The sequence below is a fragment of the Pleurotus ostreatus genome (assembly GCF_014466165.1).
Source record: "Pleurotus ostreatus strain PC9 chromosome Unknown scaffold_4, whole genome shotgun sequence".
In the NCBI taxonomy this organism is placed as follows: domain Eukaryota; kingdom Fungi; phylum Basidiomycota; class Agaricomycetes; order Agaricales; family Pleurotaceae; genus Pleurotus; species Pleurotus ostreatus.
The window spans coordinates 1,022,546-1,037,979 of NW_023503159.1; the positions used below are offsets into that span (position 1 = coordinate 1,022,546).

At 52.8% G+C, this 15,434-nt stretch overlaps 4 protein-coding genes across 4 annotated transcripts; 3 read left to right on the top strand and 1 right to left on the bottom strand.

Moving 5' to 3' along the window:
* Positions 1–100: 100 nt before the first annotated feature.
* Positions 101–5,121, top strand: PC9H_006160 (uncharacterized protein; the record flags this gene model as incomplete). The annotated part of the gene is made up of 22 exons (XM_036775712.1): positions 101–715; positions 927–1,386; positions 1,437–1,555; positions 1,640–1,704; positions 1,763–1,849; positions 1,905–2,096; positions 2,148–2,196; positions 2,247–2,316; positions 2,369–2,502; positions 2,557–2,906; positions 2,956–3,076; positions 3,130–3,515; positions 3,579–3,699; positions 3,756–3,890; positions 3,944–3,986; positions 4,036–4,141; positions 4,199–4,313; positions 4,365–4,511; positions 4,561–4,620; positions 4,677–4,732; positions 4,785–5,022; positions 5,080–5,121. 22 exons carry the CDS (start codon positions 101–103, stop codon positions 5,119–5,121), a joined length of 3,711 nt encoding a protein of 1,236 aa, XP_036631731.1.
* A 395-nt stretch (positions 5,122–5,516) lies between these two features.
* Positions 5,517–6,965, bottom strand: PC9H_006161 (uncharacterized protein; the record flags this gene model as incomplete). Its single annotated transcript, XM_036775713.1, has 4 exons — positions 5,517–5,585; positions 5,650–6,037; positions 6,282–6,328; positions 6,570–6,965. 4 exons carry the CDS (start codon positions 6,963–6,965, stop codon positions 5,517–5,519), a joined length of 900 nt encoding a protein of 299 aa, XP_036631732.1.
* A 568-nt stretch (positions 6,966–7,533) lies between these two features.
* PC9H_006162 (uncharacterized protein) lies at positions 7,534–8,840 on the top strand (the record flags this gene model as incomplete). The annotated part of the gene is made up of 11 exons (XM_036775714.1): positions 7,534–7,557; positions 7,619–7,647; positions 7,707–7,847; positions 7,902–7,942; positions 7,998–8,090; positions 8,139–8,200; positions 8,246–8,256; positions 8,318–8,420; positions 8,487–8,590; positions 8,654–8,720; positions 8,778–8,840. The coding sequence occupies 11 exons, from the start codon at positions 7,534–7,536 to the stop codon at positions 8,838–8,840; spliced, it is 738 nt and encodes a 245-aa protein (XP_036631733.1).
* Positions 8,841–11,272: 2,432 nt separating this feature from the next.
* On the top strand, positions 11,273–14,277 carry PC9H_006163 (uncharacterized protein; the record flags this gene model as incomplete). Its single annotated transcript, XM_036775715.1, has 8 exons — positions 11,273–11,413; positions 11,453–11,629; positions 11,725–11,883; positions 11,950–12,012; positions 12,106–12,549; positions 12,704–13,598; positions 13,712–13,916; positions 14,256–14,277. 8 exons carry the CDS (start codon positions 11,273–11,275, stop codon positions 14,275–14,277), a joined length of 2,106 nt encoding a protein of 701 aa, XP_036631734.1.
* Between the last annotated feature and the right edge of the window lie 1,157 nt (positions 14,278–15,434).

Sequence of the window (15,434 nt, forward strand, 5' to 3'; positions counted from 1 at the left end):
TCACGGTCAGTCACTCTATTCTCTCACGGTCAGTGGGCGCGTGGGCGCGACAAAGTCGCGACCAACCCCTTGACATTGTATTCTATCGTCACTCTCGCGAATGCCTCGAGCCAACGGAGGACCGGCAACGAAGAAGTTAGTCTTCAAAGAGAAGCTTGTCACCAAAGGACAGTCCACCGATGCTATCCTCAGAAAGCTCAAGACCCTTCACCTGGAACTCGCGGCGATGGAGCAGGAGCAGGTCGACGTGCGGTCGCTGGGGACCGTGCAGAAGGATTTGATAAACATATCCTTGCTCATGCACAAAGACAAAGGTATCAAAGCTTACACGGCGTGTTGTCTCGCGGATATCCTCAGACTTTGCGCGCCCAACGCTCCTTACACCGACGCGGAATTGAGGGATATCTTCCAGTTCTTCTTCAAGCAGCTATCTAACGGACTCAAGGGCCCCGACTCGGCCTACTACAATGAATACTACCATCTCGTGGAGTCGTTGTCCACGGTCAAGACTGTCGTGCTAGCGGGTGACCTTCCTGACTCTGAAGAACTCATGGTGGAGATATTTCGCGCCGTATTCGCCCTGGTACGTCGGGACCTCCCAAAGAAAGTCGAGTTATACTTGGTCGATATACTTGTCGCTCTTGTTGACGAGTGCCCCGCGTTGCCATCGGAGGTACTCGAAACTATCATGTCTCAGTTCATGGACCAAAACGCTGTGAGTAATCTTTTTTTGTTGGAATCCATTGCCTTGTCTTTGCCCAAGTTGAGCCGAGAAGGACACATGTCTTTTCAAGTTCCTCTCGGCGACCCTAACAATTGGCATACTCTCTGAGAATTCTATTGTGTTGGCTTCACCACTATCTCCTCAACTTGGGCATGCCTAGCATTCGGTGACTTACCACATATATATATTGACGAAATCGTAGCGTCTCGACCAAGCCGCTTATCGAACAGCAGTACAACTATGTAATTCGACTGCCGACAAACTCCAACGACACGTATCACAGTACTTCACCGACATCATCGTGTCCGAATCCTCTGTACATGCCACATCTCCCGAAGACTTCAACGAGATACGAACGGCCCACGAACTCATCAAGCGACTTCATCGATCATGCCCGGCATTACTTCATAGCGTTATCCCCCAGCTCGAAGAAGAACTCAGAGTTGAGGAAGTCCAACTTAGATCAATAGCAACGCAAGTCTTGGGTGAGATGTACGGCTCCCCCGGTGGCCACGGACATGACCTCGTGAAGAATTATCCAACAACATGGAATGAATGGCTCAAGCGGCGCAATGACAAGAATGCAGGTGTTCGACTTAAATTTGCTGAAACTGCCGGTGCATTGATCGGAAATCTACCTCAAGTGAAAGACGCAATAGAAGGTAGTTGTGGTTGCTTCTGCCCCCTGTTGCACGTTGCTTACCCTTCGAAGACGCCCTCAACTCAAAATTATTTGATCCCGACGAGAAGATCAGAGGGGCTGTGTGCAAACTATATTCACAATTAGACTACGAGACCGCGTTACATCATGTTTCGGACAAGCAGCTTAAGGTGATTGCTGGAAGAGGCTTGGACAAGAAGGCGAGTACATACATTCACGCTTAACTTTCCAACCTCAATAAAAAAAATCTACAGCACTATGTTCGTTCCGAGGCTCTGACGGCATTGGGGAAGCTTTTTAGCCTCGCTTATCCGGAAATGTGAGTGATCTGTCACTTTAGTGTCCATCAACGTAAACGTGATGCTCCCTCGATGCAGAGAAAACAATGATCCAGCCGCGATCAGGCATTTCTCTTGGATACCCAACGACATACTGCACATGCTTAGCTTGGGAACGGAAGTGAGGTGTGTTTATCACTTCAACTCGACCTATACCAGCGCTCATATATATGGCTACCAGGGGTACGATAGAGATGGTTTTCGCACTTTATATTCTTCCTCTCCCTTCATCTACGACAACACGCCCGTCTACATCCAAAAACACATTGGAAATTGACGACGGTGCATGGACAGAGCGGTTACTCACAGTCATGAAGTTTCTCGATGAGAAGGCTATTCAAGGTCTCCTGTTACTGACGGGTATGAAACAACCGTATGTTCCTCGATTTTCTTTGTGAACACCATTTCCCTACCATCATTTTAGTCGCCCAACCGTCTTTGACCACTATTTGGATGCCTGCGCCAAGTATAACGTATGTCCCGTGTTATTCAACATGTCTACGTTGTGAATGACTGGCAATAGGGAGGCGTCATTGACGAGAATGAAGACGGAGTGACGCGCAAACTGAACGGAGTTATCCAAGCCATCTCAAGTGCGTAACAGCGTTAGTCAATGGTGAAAAGGGTGCTAACACGAAAATTTAGGCGGCTTCTTGGAACCCCATAAAGCGTCTGAAGACCTTCACACGTTTGCAAAACTCAACGAAGGGAGACTCTACAAACTGTTAAAAAGCTGTATGGACCCCCAGACTGATCTGAAAGGGTTGGTCAAGGCGACGGTCCGGGCATTTCCTTTGAGATTGTATACTTCGACCTAACACGTTATTCCACAGAACGAGTTTACGCGAAGAATTGAACAAAACTCCCCAGCCATAAATTCTACCATGAACACTCTACTTTATAGAGCAAGCCTCCGTATCTTCAACCAGTCATCTATACCGACGTTCATCAAAGCCATTCATAAGGACAATGGCAAGGCATCGATGCAAACACAAACCGCAGCGAAACACTCACAGACTCTGATGGCATTTATCTCGAAGCACTTTCCCGTTCTTTACAAGTCGCACGTAACCGAACTATCAAAGGCAATAGCAAACGAGAAAAACGAAATACTTGTGGAAACATGTTTGCAAGCCCTAGCTGCTATAGCCCGCTGCGATGATAAATTAGTACCTTCGGACAAGTGAGACATCCTCCCTTTGGTCGACGCGTCTTTCTAATTGCTTATATAGGAGGACCGTTGAAAGGATTACTCGGTTCGCAACTGGGGAGCACCCAAGGCATGCCAAGTTCGCCGCCCGGCTTTTGGCCTTTTCGAAGGATCGTGCCGCCAACTGCTCCCAAGTCCTTGATGTATGTTTAATGGACATCGTCCTCGAAACTGCACGCAACTGAGATCTTTCTAGACTATAACGAACGAACTCGAAGATGCCTCAGACGATGTACTTCTTGCCCGCATGTCCGTCTTGGCCCAATTCGCTCGGTTCGCGTCGGAAACTTTCGATCGCCATAGCGAGCAAATCACCGCATTTGTCTTACAGAATATACTCATGGTGCCTACTCCACCTCCAGACGACGAAATGGATGAGGATGATGAAGAGTGGGCTGAGGAGGATAGTCTATCAACGGCCATCAAAGTCAAAGTCCTCGCTCTGAAGATGTTTAGGAACCGGTGCCTCTCACATGCATCCGATGACAACCCGCTGGAAATCGCTACTCCGGTCCTTAAGATGCTTGTGACTACTTTAGAACAAGGAGGAACGTTGATCCCTGGTACAGCAGAAGAGGAAGAGTCAGTCGTAATTTTTTCTTTTACGCGCTACCCTCTGACGCGCCCGTTATCCTTACTTGACAGCCCGAAGTCCAAGGCACGTCTACGATTGCAAGCTGCGGTATCTTTGCTACATCTCTGCGCAATCGAGACCTACCTGCATGCACTGTCGCCGAAATTCGTATCGCTCGCCCTCGCAGTGCAGGTGCGTCTGACGAGAACTATTGCGTGCAGGAGAGCTTATCGTCACTCGTGGTTTAGGATACGTGCTACAATGTTCGCTTTGCCTTCCTCACCAAAGTAGTTTCTTTGATGCAATCACGCAAGCTACCGCCCCGATTCAACCTGATACCCTTCATGACCATCCATGACCCCGAGGTAGACGTCAAGGCCTTGGTACGTATTCGACGTTTGCTTGTCGTTTGTGCTTATCTCCCATACATCGCTAGGCAGCAAACTACGTCATCGCAGCCTTCAAGAAGCTGCCCCCAGGTTCGTACCCCGTCATCAATGGATTCCTTTGCTTAATGAACACTCGCAGCCCTCAAGGTTGAACATTTTGAACTCATCTTTATTCGTCTACTTCATCTCCTCGCCCATCACCCCGACTATGACACCTCCAATGATGGCCTACTCGATATGGGAAAGTAAGCAATTCCCATCATCAGCTTCTTGAGAAACCTTGCTGATCTACCTGACCGCAGACATATCCAACTTTACTTGGACCTGATCGCCACGCCAGATAACATATCTCTTATTTATAACCTTGCAGCGAAAGCCAAAACTGTTCGCGACGCTGATTCTCATACTCATAGCGAAGTAAGGCCTCAGTTTCTGCAATTGACTTTCCAACTCAACTTCTTCTTGCAGAACCTTTATGTTATGTCCGAGTTGGCCCAAGAATTGATTAAGATCCACGCGCACAATCATTCATGGAGCATATCAAGTTACCCCGGGAAGGTTAAATTGCCCCCAGATATACTGAGGCCTTTGCCGTCCGTTGAGGCCGCCAATAAGGTTAGGTTGTTGGCCTTTTAGTGGACAAGTTAACGACGTCTCGAAACAGGTCATTAAGACCGTCTACCTTCCCGAAGGAGTCGTTGCCTGGCTCAAAGAGCCTATCAAGGTTAGCGAGCTTAGACATCTCTATTCCTGGAAATGACTAAAGCACTCTTCTGACAGGAGAAGAAGGAGAAGGAGAAGAAGGCGCCCACTAAGCGCAAGGCTTCTACGTCGAGGTCAGCTCATACAGTTCCCTGCGCTGTATCTTAGATCTGACCATATTCTCAGACGACCTAAGAAGAAGCGTCGAAAAGATGATGATGATGACGACGAGGAGGAGGATTCAGAGGATTCAGAGGATGACGAGGAGATGAGCTCAATCATCGGCGATGAAGATGCCCTCGAAAAGGCTCCAAGCTCGAGAAGGGCATCTTCACCACTTTCGGATCTAGGCGAAGACGAAGGGGATGGTGAACAGCCCGAAGGCGCAGAAGATCTTGGAAGAGGCGCAAGAACGAGGGCCAAGGTAAGTTCTCAACGTTAGTGATCTCCCCGCGCCGTCCCTCAGCGTTGCTGTCCACAGAGAAGGCAACATCGGCGGTCGAAGCAGGGCACAGAGAAGTGACTGTAATTTGTCCAAGTCGTGTATTTGCTGTGATTTTTGCTATGTTTTCCCAGTATCTGTAGGCAAAACCTGTATTCTTACATTCGATTTAGTCATTTATTGAGGGTTGAGAACTTTGATTTATTCACATAAACTTGAAAGCTTCAAAACGTCAAGAACTTCCATAAGCTGCATGATTGCTTAGTAGCAAGATGCGATGCATTGAGGAATCTCTGCGCCATAGGTTGCCCCCACCTCAAGGGGTCGATAGCAGTGACGCTGCACAGCTTGGTCGGGGATTTCACGCATGTCAGAGACCGCGGCATTTCTGCCATTGGCTCATACCCCAGTCTCTCGTGAAAGATTGGGGAAGTCACTTTACACTTTAGCATCATCTAGCAAATACAGCGTATAACTTACAGTGCCTCTGCGGACAACCAGCGCAGCAGGATCGCCAGAGTCTCTTTGGGCTTATCGCACGGAGCCTAATGGCGGAAGAGGACCGTCAGAGGAGTAGATCGCACATATCGCAGAAATAGAGCAACGTACCATATGTCCCGTGGCTTCCACCGTAGCGAACGTCAAGCCCCCCGAGCTCCTCGTCTTGCCCGCGACCCTCCCGTCGACCGCCCACTCGCGCAGAGCCTGCTTGTTGAACTCCTCCTGCCCGCGCCACGCCGTATCCAGCGCCCACCGCTCATTGCCCGCCCAGTTCGCGACCCAGTCGTATGTCTCCGCGTATCTCAACACGCGCACGCCGCGACGCGCGCCTCGGACGGGTGCAGGTGGTCGCGGTTGCTGAAGAAGGCGGCGTTTACGCCGGGGCTGAGGAGCGCGAAGTGCGGGACGGCGGGATCGGCCCCGAGGAGCGCGCGGGTGGCGGGTGCGTTCAGGAAGTGTTGGATGTGGCTGGTGAAGACCTTCTGCATCGGGGAACCTACACATGTTCCACGAGGAAGTGAGCCGGATAACATCGGAAAACTGAGAGAAACATGCCATTTTCTTGGCCGCGACGCAGGTGCTGAGGTATCGTATACGCGGTACGGGGGAGCGGATGATACAATGATATGATGATATAATGAGAGAGATGGCGCGGGGAAGCTGGAACCACGCACACTATGTCGAGGACGGGCCAAGACAGGATTAGACTGTACATATTCGTCGCCCCATTGCCTGCGCACGTTTTTAATCGACGTTTGAGCATGCGTAGAGATGGAATGGAGGGAGCCTATCAATGATCGAGGTCAAGTTAACCGGCGTTGTGCCTTGTTGCTTCTGCCAGTGGTCGTATATTTCTGAGGCGAAGACAGGTGGAATGCGCGTCCTCTGAACTTGCTGAAATGTTCGAAGAAGATCACCACAAACGCCGCGACATGGCTTCGGCTGCATCTTCAGTCGTCTCCTACGCGTCGTTTGCACCATACACAGATACGCAAATACAGCAACAGCGGCCAAGGTCAAGCACTCACCGCCGCCTCGCCGTATTCGGCGTATGAAAATCCTGTGCCGACTGGCTGGTCGATGAAGAATATGTTAGCCTTGCTGTTCCATGATTCCGGGTGATACTTGGGTCCAGACGCATCCAGCATACGACGCGATCCCAGCCCCGTCAGCAGCCCTACGACGGACGAGCCCCCAGGCCCGCCATTCGTCCAGAGCAACACATCGTCCGTATCAGGATCGCTCCTGCTCTCGAAAAAGTAGAAGAAGAGGTGACCCAGCATTCCCAAACTACGGAGTGCGGATAAAGAGGACTCGGTGGTGCGATGACACAGTAAATTATGTCGCTTCTGATCCCTGCTAGACAATTTGCCAACGAGTCCGACTCTGTGATGCTGCGATGCTAGAGCGTACACGGGGTACATCGACGTCGAAGCGCGTGGCGGAGAACGCTGAATTCGTTGTCTGATAGGGCGTCTGGCGTTTCGACCGGAGTGAATAGCCCAGAGTCATAGTGCTCCCCAGAACCTCGGAAGATAGGCTCCTGGACTCGGAAGCTGATCGGCGGGCGTGTTCGTGGGGTAAATTGACCTCCCACCAGGACGCCAAAACATAAGAGGACGAAGTGGGCGCTATAGTGAGATCGCTCTCGGAGTATGTACCAGCCTTGAAAATTGATGTGCTTCGTGTACCTGGACATTGGAATAATGAATGCCCTTGGGGACACCATTTCGCCGCTGGAGTCAGGCCATGATTAATTTGGGATACCAAAAACATGCAAGATGACTTTGCAAATGTATTAACGAACTTGTTGACTCGAGAATCGATCACAGGGCCGAGCCATGTATGGAAGTAAAGTTTAATTGACGTGTGAACTTATTGCCCTTTCGGTCGAAAGCACATGGCATCGTCGTCATTCCCCAGTGCGCCCAAAAGTGTGCCCTTCCTTCTTCCTCCATTCCTCAACCTTCCGGCACCCCAGCGACATCGTAAATGGCGGATACAGCGATACGAGAGGTCCTGACTCACTCCCAATGCTTTCTTTCGCACTGAGCCTTAACCTTAACGTGGCCTTTAGGTTACCAAGGGTGTTTGGACGTTTTCCCGGTATGTCTATAGCGTCGTCCACGGAACAGCGTGCTGAGTGGGGTTTAACGGCATTTCAGACCATTTGCGCGTTTTGGACTCGTCCCCATTGGCGGGCGCTCCACTGCAATCCAATTGAACGATGGGGGGCTTTGGGTGTTGGCATCTACTCCATTGAACGAGCCAACAAAAGCCAAGCTAGATGAACTTGGGCCCGTCAAGTGAGCTTCTTCGTTATCCCACTCACTCGTACTCAACGGCGAGTCGAACGTCAGGTACATCGTTTCCGCCGACGCGGTCCATTACCTCTTTCTCAGTAAGAACCGTATTGATGCGCATATAGCTGCTGAAATCAACGTTGATTTTGTTAGGCGAGTTCAAGAAAGCGTACCCAGATGCGAAGCTCTATGCTCCCAAAGCAGCTATAGAGCGATGCAACGACAAGACCCTCAAGTTTGACGGAGGTAAGTGAATATTGGATTTTCTGCTGCGGGAGGCACTAATGTCTTTAGTCTGGGGTGGCTCTGACTCGGACGGGAAAACATTTGAATTCGAGAACGAGGCGCGTAATTTCGTCGCCAAATGAATCAAATGCATTGTTGCTAAAATATCATCACAGATTCAACACTGGTGCGCAACGTTGGTGTCGGTTCGCAACGATGCTACATACTTAAGCGCGTTGTACAACCAGCTATTTCTCTGGGTTCAAGAATCGCGATGTCGCGTTCTTCCATGCTGATTCCAAGGTCATGGTGGAAGCTGATCTCTTATTCAATCTCCCTGCAACCGAACAGGTACATGCTCCCTCTTCTCCATCGTTCCTCCTTAAGACTTGGCTGAAATTGGGGCAATTACACCAGTACTCTAAATCCACTTCGTCGGGATACGTCCCATCCTGGGGGCAAATCAACCCGTGGAACTGGATGCATCCAAAGCTCGTCTGGCAATTGGGCGAAAATAAGGAGTGAGTCAAGCCGACTTCCCGCCTCACCACGTATCGCAGCTGAACCCTCAATTACTCGCGTAGGGAAATGAAGAGAGACGCAAGGACGGTAGCTGGGTGGAATTTCGAGAAGATTATCCCCTGCCACGGCGTAAGTCCGGAGACCATAAGAAGTATGCACCAATCAATGTCGCTAATTGTTGTCTAGGATGTGATTGAGAATGATGGCAACAAGGCGTGGAGGGAAGCATACAAAGCCTTCCTTGACTGAAGCACTGTCTCTCTTCTTTGCCTGTCAAGTTCGGACAGTGTAGTTGGTTTATTCTGTCAAGTTGTGCGATTATTGTCTGGACCTCCTCATTGTGTGTATGTCTAGCGACCTCTACTATTTGATACTTAAGGATGAAGGATTTATTGATGCGCCGTGGATCGTCAGGCATGAATGAGCGTGAACGAGAGCGTGAGCGAGGGTGATGGAGGTGAGGCGAGGCGCCATATTGGTCGTTGATCAAGCGGGCCTGCGGGTGGTGATACACCGGTTGCGTGGCGTGTCGGCTGCTGCGATGAGACTACAAGTCGGAGGCGGTCGAGAAGCCTCATCCAAGCTGCTATCGCGATTGCTAGCCCGACGAGCTGGAGCAGGGTGGGGGGGAAGAGGTAGGAGGCTCTGCTTCGTCTCGTGCCTGTTCGGCTTTGATGATTCTCTGTCCGTACTCGAGAACAAGGGCTCTCGCCGCATCGCGATTGGGGACGGTCGGTGAGCGAGGCACATCAGACAAGTGCGTGGTCGTGATCGCGTAACAGGTGGTGGTGGGTGTTGTGGTCCAACAGTCCGCGCACGGGGTAGAGCGGCATCATGTCCCTCTACAGGCTCAGTGATGAATCGAATCGATGACGCTCGCACCCTTTCGTTCGAGCATGTGGTGGGATTGATGCAAGGTACGTACGTACGTACGTACGTACTGTCTGTCTCTGGCCATCCATAAACATAAACCCCCACTTCGTCTTCGTCTTCGTCCACATCTCCTCGCTCTGGCGCTGGACGCATGTGCTCTCCAAGGGCGTTGGCGGCGTTGGCATTTGGGCGAACAGGGTTTCACGAGCGCCTGGACTCGGTCGCTGACTTGCGCCCGCCGATTCCCGAAGCCTTGAGGTAAAAGGGGTGTTGGGGGTGAGGCGATTGGGCGGTGTGGTGACGAGATGAGAGGGACTGTGAGGTTGGAGACGGGGAGGAAGCGAGGTTGGGGACAGCGACGAGTGGATCGTTGATCGTTGAGTATACGGCGAGGCTCGTGGGGGACCGGGGGGGCGGGGGGGGGGGGACAGAGAGGGAGGAAGGGGGCTCATCAGGAAGGAGCACGAGGGGACTTACGATCATCGGTGAGTAGTATAGATGAGTAGGATAGATGAGTGAGGGGCGGTGGGAGGCGAAGGGAGAGCGAAGGGAGAGAGTGAAGAAGGAGTGCTAGTGAGGGCCTGACCTGTCACCTAACGCTTGCCAAGATCTCGAGGGTACCTGGGAGGCCGTCAACGCTGCGCTCTCTGGGTGAGTTTTCCAGCGATTACAACTCGCTAACAGGTCGCGTACCGACGTGCTCGTAGAACATGGACCCCTTGGCACTGAACGCGTCGTCGTGGATCCCTGGCCATGGAGCTGGCGACGACTGCTCAGTACTCTGGCTTCGCCGCCGTGGTAATGGTAGTCGGTATTCGTGGTACTCGGAGGCGCTTCGGCGGTGGACGAGGCCACAGTGTGTGTGGACGTGGGTTGTATTATGGGCAAACAAGGTACGCGGCACGGTATAATGCGCATATAAATATATATATGTGCTCAGGACGTTGTACAGACTGCTTGCCGATCAGGCGTTAGACGAGGAGGTTGAAGGGGCGATGACGTTGCGTCGCCGGGATACGCGAGTGGGATGAGGCAGGGAGGGTCGGTGGGAATGGGAATGGGAGGTAGTGACGGCGAGATATGTGGATGGGAGAGATTGAGTGTGTGCACAGAGACGCCAAGCTCCAAGTACGAGCCGGCGGAAGATGGTGGGTTCGAATGAGTTGGTATGGGATTTAGGATTTAGGACCTTGTTGAGATGGAGTGTCAATCATTGGTTTTTGATAAAAGTGGGGGAACATACGCGAAGGATGGCTGGCATTGACGAAGAGGGGGCCTCCGATGCAGGCGAAGGAGTCTACGAGATACTGCAGGAAAGAAAGACTCGGTGACTGACAGTGATCTCAAAGATGTGTTGACCATGCCTATGGACGCGCAGCGCAAAGCCCAAGCAATCGCGTCGTACAAGCATGTGAAGTCTATGGCCTGGTACTGACGGCCTCATCATGCGCGACTACCTCAACCCACACTTCGACCATGAATGGCACCTCACCATGCGTCTCTACGCCATGCAGGCCAATATCTCTACCTTTGCTGTCTTCATCTTCGGATGCATGAGCTCGTGGAACCATTGTGCTATATCGCCTTGCCCTTCGTAATGAGTCCAGCCGTGCCTCGTGTGCAGAAATAGGGGTGTGACCCCATGGGGTCGCTGTGTGTCAAACTGATCATCTACGTGAACACCCTCGATGTCCTCGCTACATCCTCAAGGCCTGCCACGAGGATGGCTGACGACGCCGACCCGCAGCAACTATATAACCTAACATCCCATCCATAAGCCCTTTCCTCGACTTCTCCATCTACCCACAATGCCGACCTGTTTAATCTGCGGTATCAGATCCTTCAGCAGCAGCGGCGGGCTGAAGCGACATCTGCGAGCGTCCAATGTAACTCATCCATACTGCGACATATGCGACAAGCTCTTCGGGTCCCTGCAAGGGTACGACATGGTGCGTAGTTAAGTTGCATACGAGTGCCTTGGACCACAGGGCTCAGCTGGCCTGAAGCATATGGCGTCCGTCCACCCCCGAGTACGCGGTTGCGGAACGTGCAATGTCCGGTTCAGGTCCCACACGGCGTTGAGCGCACATTACCGCGCATCTGCTTCTCACCCGACGTGCGTTCCGTGCCGCCTGGGGCTGAAGGACGCAGTTGAACTGCAGCAGGTGCGCCCGTCTCTTGCACTCCCATCACGATACGCTGTCTTCACTTCATCTGCGACCGTCCGCGTCATGACTCATGCATCATGACTTTTTCACAGCACAATTGGACGTGTCACCCACAAGTGCGCTGCGAACTCTGCGACATGGAGATCGACGGGCGCGCCGACGCCCTGCTGGCGCACTATCTCCAATCACCCTCGCACCCAACCTGCCATTCGCACAATCTCGGGTTCAAAGACTACGCAGAGTGGGTCCGGGTAAGCCCAGGCCATCCATGCGGAGCGCGCAATACACAATATCTGACGACTTGCCTGCATTAACAGCACTATGAAAGCGTGCATAAAATAGGCACAGGCACCTCGCCGTCCTCGCCGTCCTCGCCGAAGGTCAGTTCAGCTGCCTTGCTCCTCACTACGCCTCACACTGCCGACATCTCACGGTAATTGCTTCAGGCCGTTTCCGCGCCCCCCATCCTACAGTCCACGCCTGCATCCCCGCCCGCTTCCCCGCCTCTTCCCCCTTCATCAACCCCTTCATCGACGCCTACGCCTACGGCTACAGAGATCCCCGAACCCCCCGTTGCAATTGTCGGAACATCCCCGCCATCCGCGCCCGAACCTACCCCAACACCCCCTCCCGAACCGGTGAATCGCCGACGTGCTACTCCGCCGCCGGTCCCTCTCCCTCTTCCGACTGTCCCGCCAGCGGAAATACACCAACCGCGTCCAGACGACGACGAAGACCCTGAGTTTGCGTTTGCGTTTGCGTTTGAGGAGTCGTCGTCGTCGGCGTCTAGCCCGACCCAGATACTGCAAGCAGACGCGGAGAGCCCCGACGCGACGCTCAAGTCCGTGGGTGTGGGCGGGTCCGACGATGACGAAGAAATGCACGGCCGCGATTTTACATTTAGTATTACATCGGTAGTGTGTACCCCTGCTTCTATGATACCTGATCCCACGCTGACTTGCTGACGTGCTTTCTATGATACCGTGCTTTCTATGATACCGTGCTTTCTATGATACCTGATACCATGCTGACGTGCTGACGTGCGTCTGCTCCTGCTCCCGCCCCCGCAAGACGCCAGCTTCGCCCCCGCACGACGCTCTGGAGGATTCCGGCGTTGGTCTCGCAGATTCCGGGCTCGTCGAAGCGCTGGCGCAGACTGCGGGCAGCAGCAATTTGCGGATTCTGAACGCGCCGATGTTCGCGGGCGCGCAGGCGCAGGCGCAGCGGTCCCTCGGCGGTCCCCTCTCCCTCGGCGGTACGAACCCTGACCCCGCCGTTGAGGTTGAGGTTGAGGTTGAGGTTGCACCCGAACCCGAACGTTGTTTCACCCGGGCGTCGTCTCCGTCTCCGTCTCCGTCTCCGGCTCCGGCTCTGTCCCCACGGCCTCTTCGCACCAGATGTGCCAGATATGCCAATTATCCGAGTACTTATCCGAGTACTTATCCGAGTACGCTGCCCTTCACGAAGCCCGCTATACGCATCTCGACGGCCTCGAGCCGAAACTCTGACTCGCCCCCGTCGTCGTCGTCGTCCATCAGCGACATCAGCGACAACAGCGACACCAGCGAGCCGTTCGCCCGATCGCCCTCCGTCGCCGCGCCCGCGGGCTTAGCGACCCTGCCGTCCACCTCGCCCTTCGAACTGACGCCCATCACCATCCCGGAGCACTTGAATACGCTCCTCCACCTCGCCTCGTCCCTCAGCCCTCCGGACGACCTGCTGACCCCGTCGTCGCTGTCGCGGTTTGGGGACTCGCCGCAGGATGGGGAGGGCGGGTGGAAGAAGTACGGGGATGGGGAGGGCGGGTGGAAGAAGTACGGGGAGAGTATTATGGCGGAGCGGCTGCCGCTGCCGGAATCGGGGGCGAGCTCGGGGGCGAGCTCGCCGCGTGGATGTGGATGTGGATCCGGGGGCGGTACGCGTACGAGGACGCGTTCGGGTTTGGAGCGCTTCTGCAAGTCCGATGGTATGTGATATGCTTTATCTTCTTTCGCCTCTCTCCTCTCTCCTCGGGGCTGGCGGCTAGCGTTCAGACGGTCACTGACTACACCACGGTGCTTTATCTGTATATCTATATAGTCGAGGATGTGCGCGAGGATGGGACCACCGGCCCTCCCCCTCCCCCTCTCCGCCTCCGGGATGCCTCCCCGCACACCCTGGTTCAAGACTCCGCACCCCAAAACTGTACCACGGAGACGGAGCCGCGCCTCCATTGCAGGATATGCAATAGGAACCCGTGCGTGGACATCACGGCGACTATGTGCGGGCATGTCTTTTGCTATAGGTGAGTTTCCTCCTCCTCCTCCGTTGACGGCCTCCAAAAAAACTAAAATAAAAAAAAATAAAAATTGATTGATTGATTGATTGATTGATTTATGTTTATGCCTATGTAGGTGTATCACCGAGTGTGTGATGAAGACGTCGCGGTGCCCGACGTGTCTGGCCCCCACACTGCTGTACTGTTTGTTCAGGCTGGACCTGTGTGCTTGAGCTGGATTTTGAGCTGGATTTGGGATTTGGGTTTGGATTTTGGATTTGTTTTGGTTTTGGGTTTGGTTTTGGTTTTGGTTTTGGTTTTTTGTTTTTGTTTTTGTTTTTGTTTGGTTTTTTGCTGTCACTGCAGTGTAGCGTCAAAGGACCCTTGATAATACAGCCAAAGGCCTGATCCCAAATAGTACACTTTCAGGCGGCCGAAGGCCGCCGGCCTGAAGCGTTTCGTACACTTGGAAGTCAAAAATGGGTCAAATCCCTGGTCCGATTTTCATACATCCGAGAGGTCTCTATCTAAGGGCTGATCCAAATTCGTACACAATGTCCCGCGTCTTGAAATCTCACCAGTCGAGGTCCATGTCTGTCCACGAGGACTTGTTACTTACTAGTCATCGCACACACTGAGTCGTTACCGTGTCGTTATTTTGGATGTAAAAAGTCAGTTCAAAATTCAAAATTTAACGCAAAACGCTACGAGTACGCGGTGCTACGAAGTAAATGTCCGACGCGCAGACAACAAATTCCGTGTTCAGTCGCAAAGACTGGTGTCAGAAGCATGGTCCTCTATAAATACTTGGACCAAGTGGACTCAAAGGGGAAGCTGATGAAAGTAACGGCTTTATCACGAAAGACTCGGAGGGGCCCAATTCCTTCGTCGTGATCAGCCACTAGTTCCGGTTTGCAACTTTTGTGTATATTAGCCGGTCTTTTCTGTGCATACGAGGCGGCATTAGCGCGTTCTAGGGCTCGCTGGGACAGGTTTCGTACGCTTGGGACGGTCCTCAGGCTTTCTGAAGAGGCCTGGGTCAAATTTCGTACATTTCCGAGACCATTTAGAGAGGCCTGAGCCTAAATTTATACACTTCGGGAGGCCCGAGGGGCCTCCTCCGAAAATCGTACATACTTGCATATATCTTCGCTAGGACTGATCCATTTCGTACACATCGGGGCTGATTGAAGAGTACACTTTGGCCGACTTTGGGATCAGGCCTTTGACCGTATTATCAAGGGTCCTAGCGTCAATAGATATCCCGATGAGCATGGCGATTTCGATTTCGATTTCGATTTACGGGCAGTTAGCCTACTTAGGAACACGCGGGCCTTAGCCACCCCGAAGGTACCCTTCTGAATCATTTGCACCAGAGCGCCAGGAACAACTGCACCAATGTCCGTGTATGTATGTAGCTCTGGAGTGCCGGTACTGACCGCCAGGACGTACTGGGACCTTGACACTTTCCCGTGAAACATTTAACATAGGCTGTGGATCCATTCTGCCAGACTTCTGGCCGAAGCTCCGAGTCCGATGCGCACC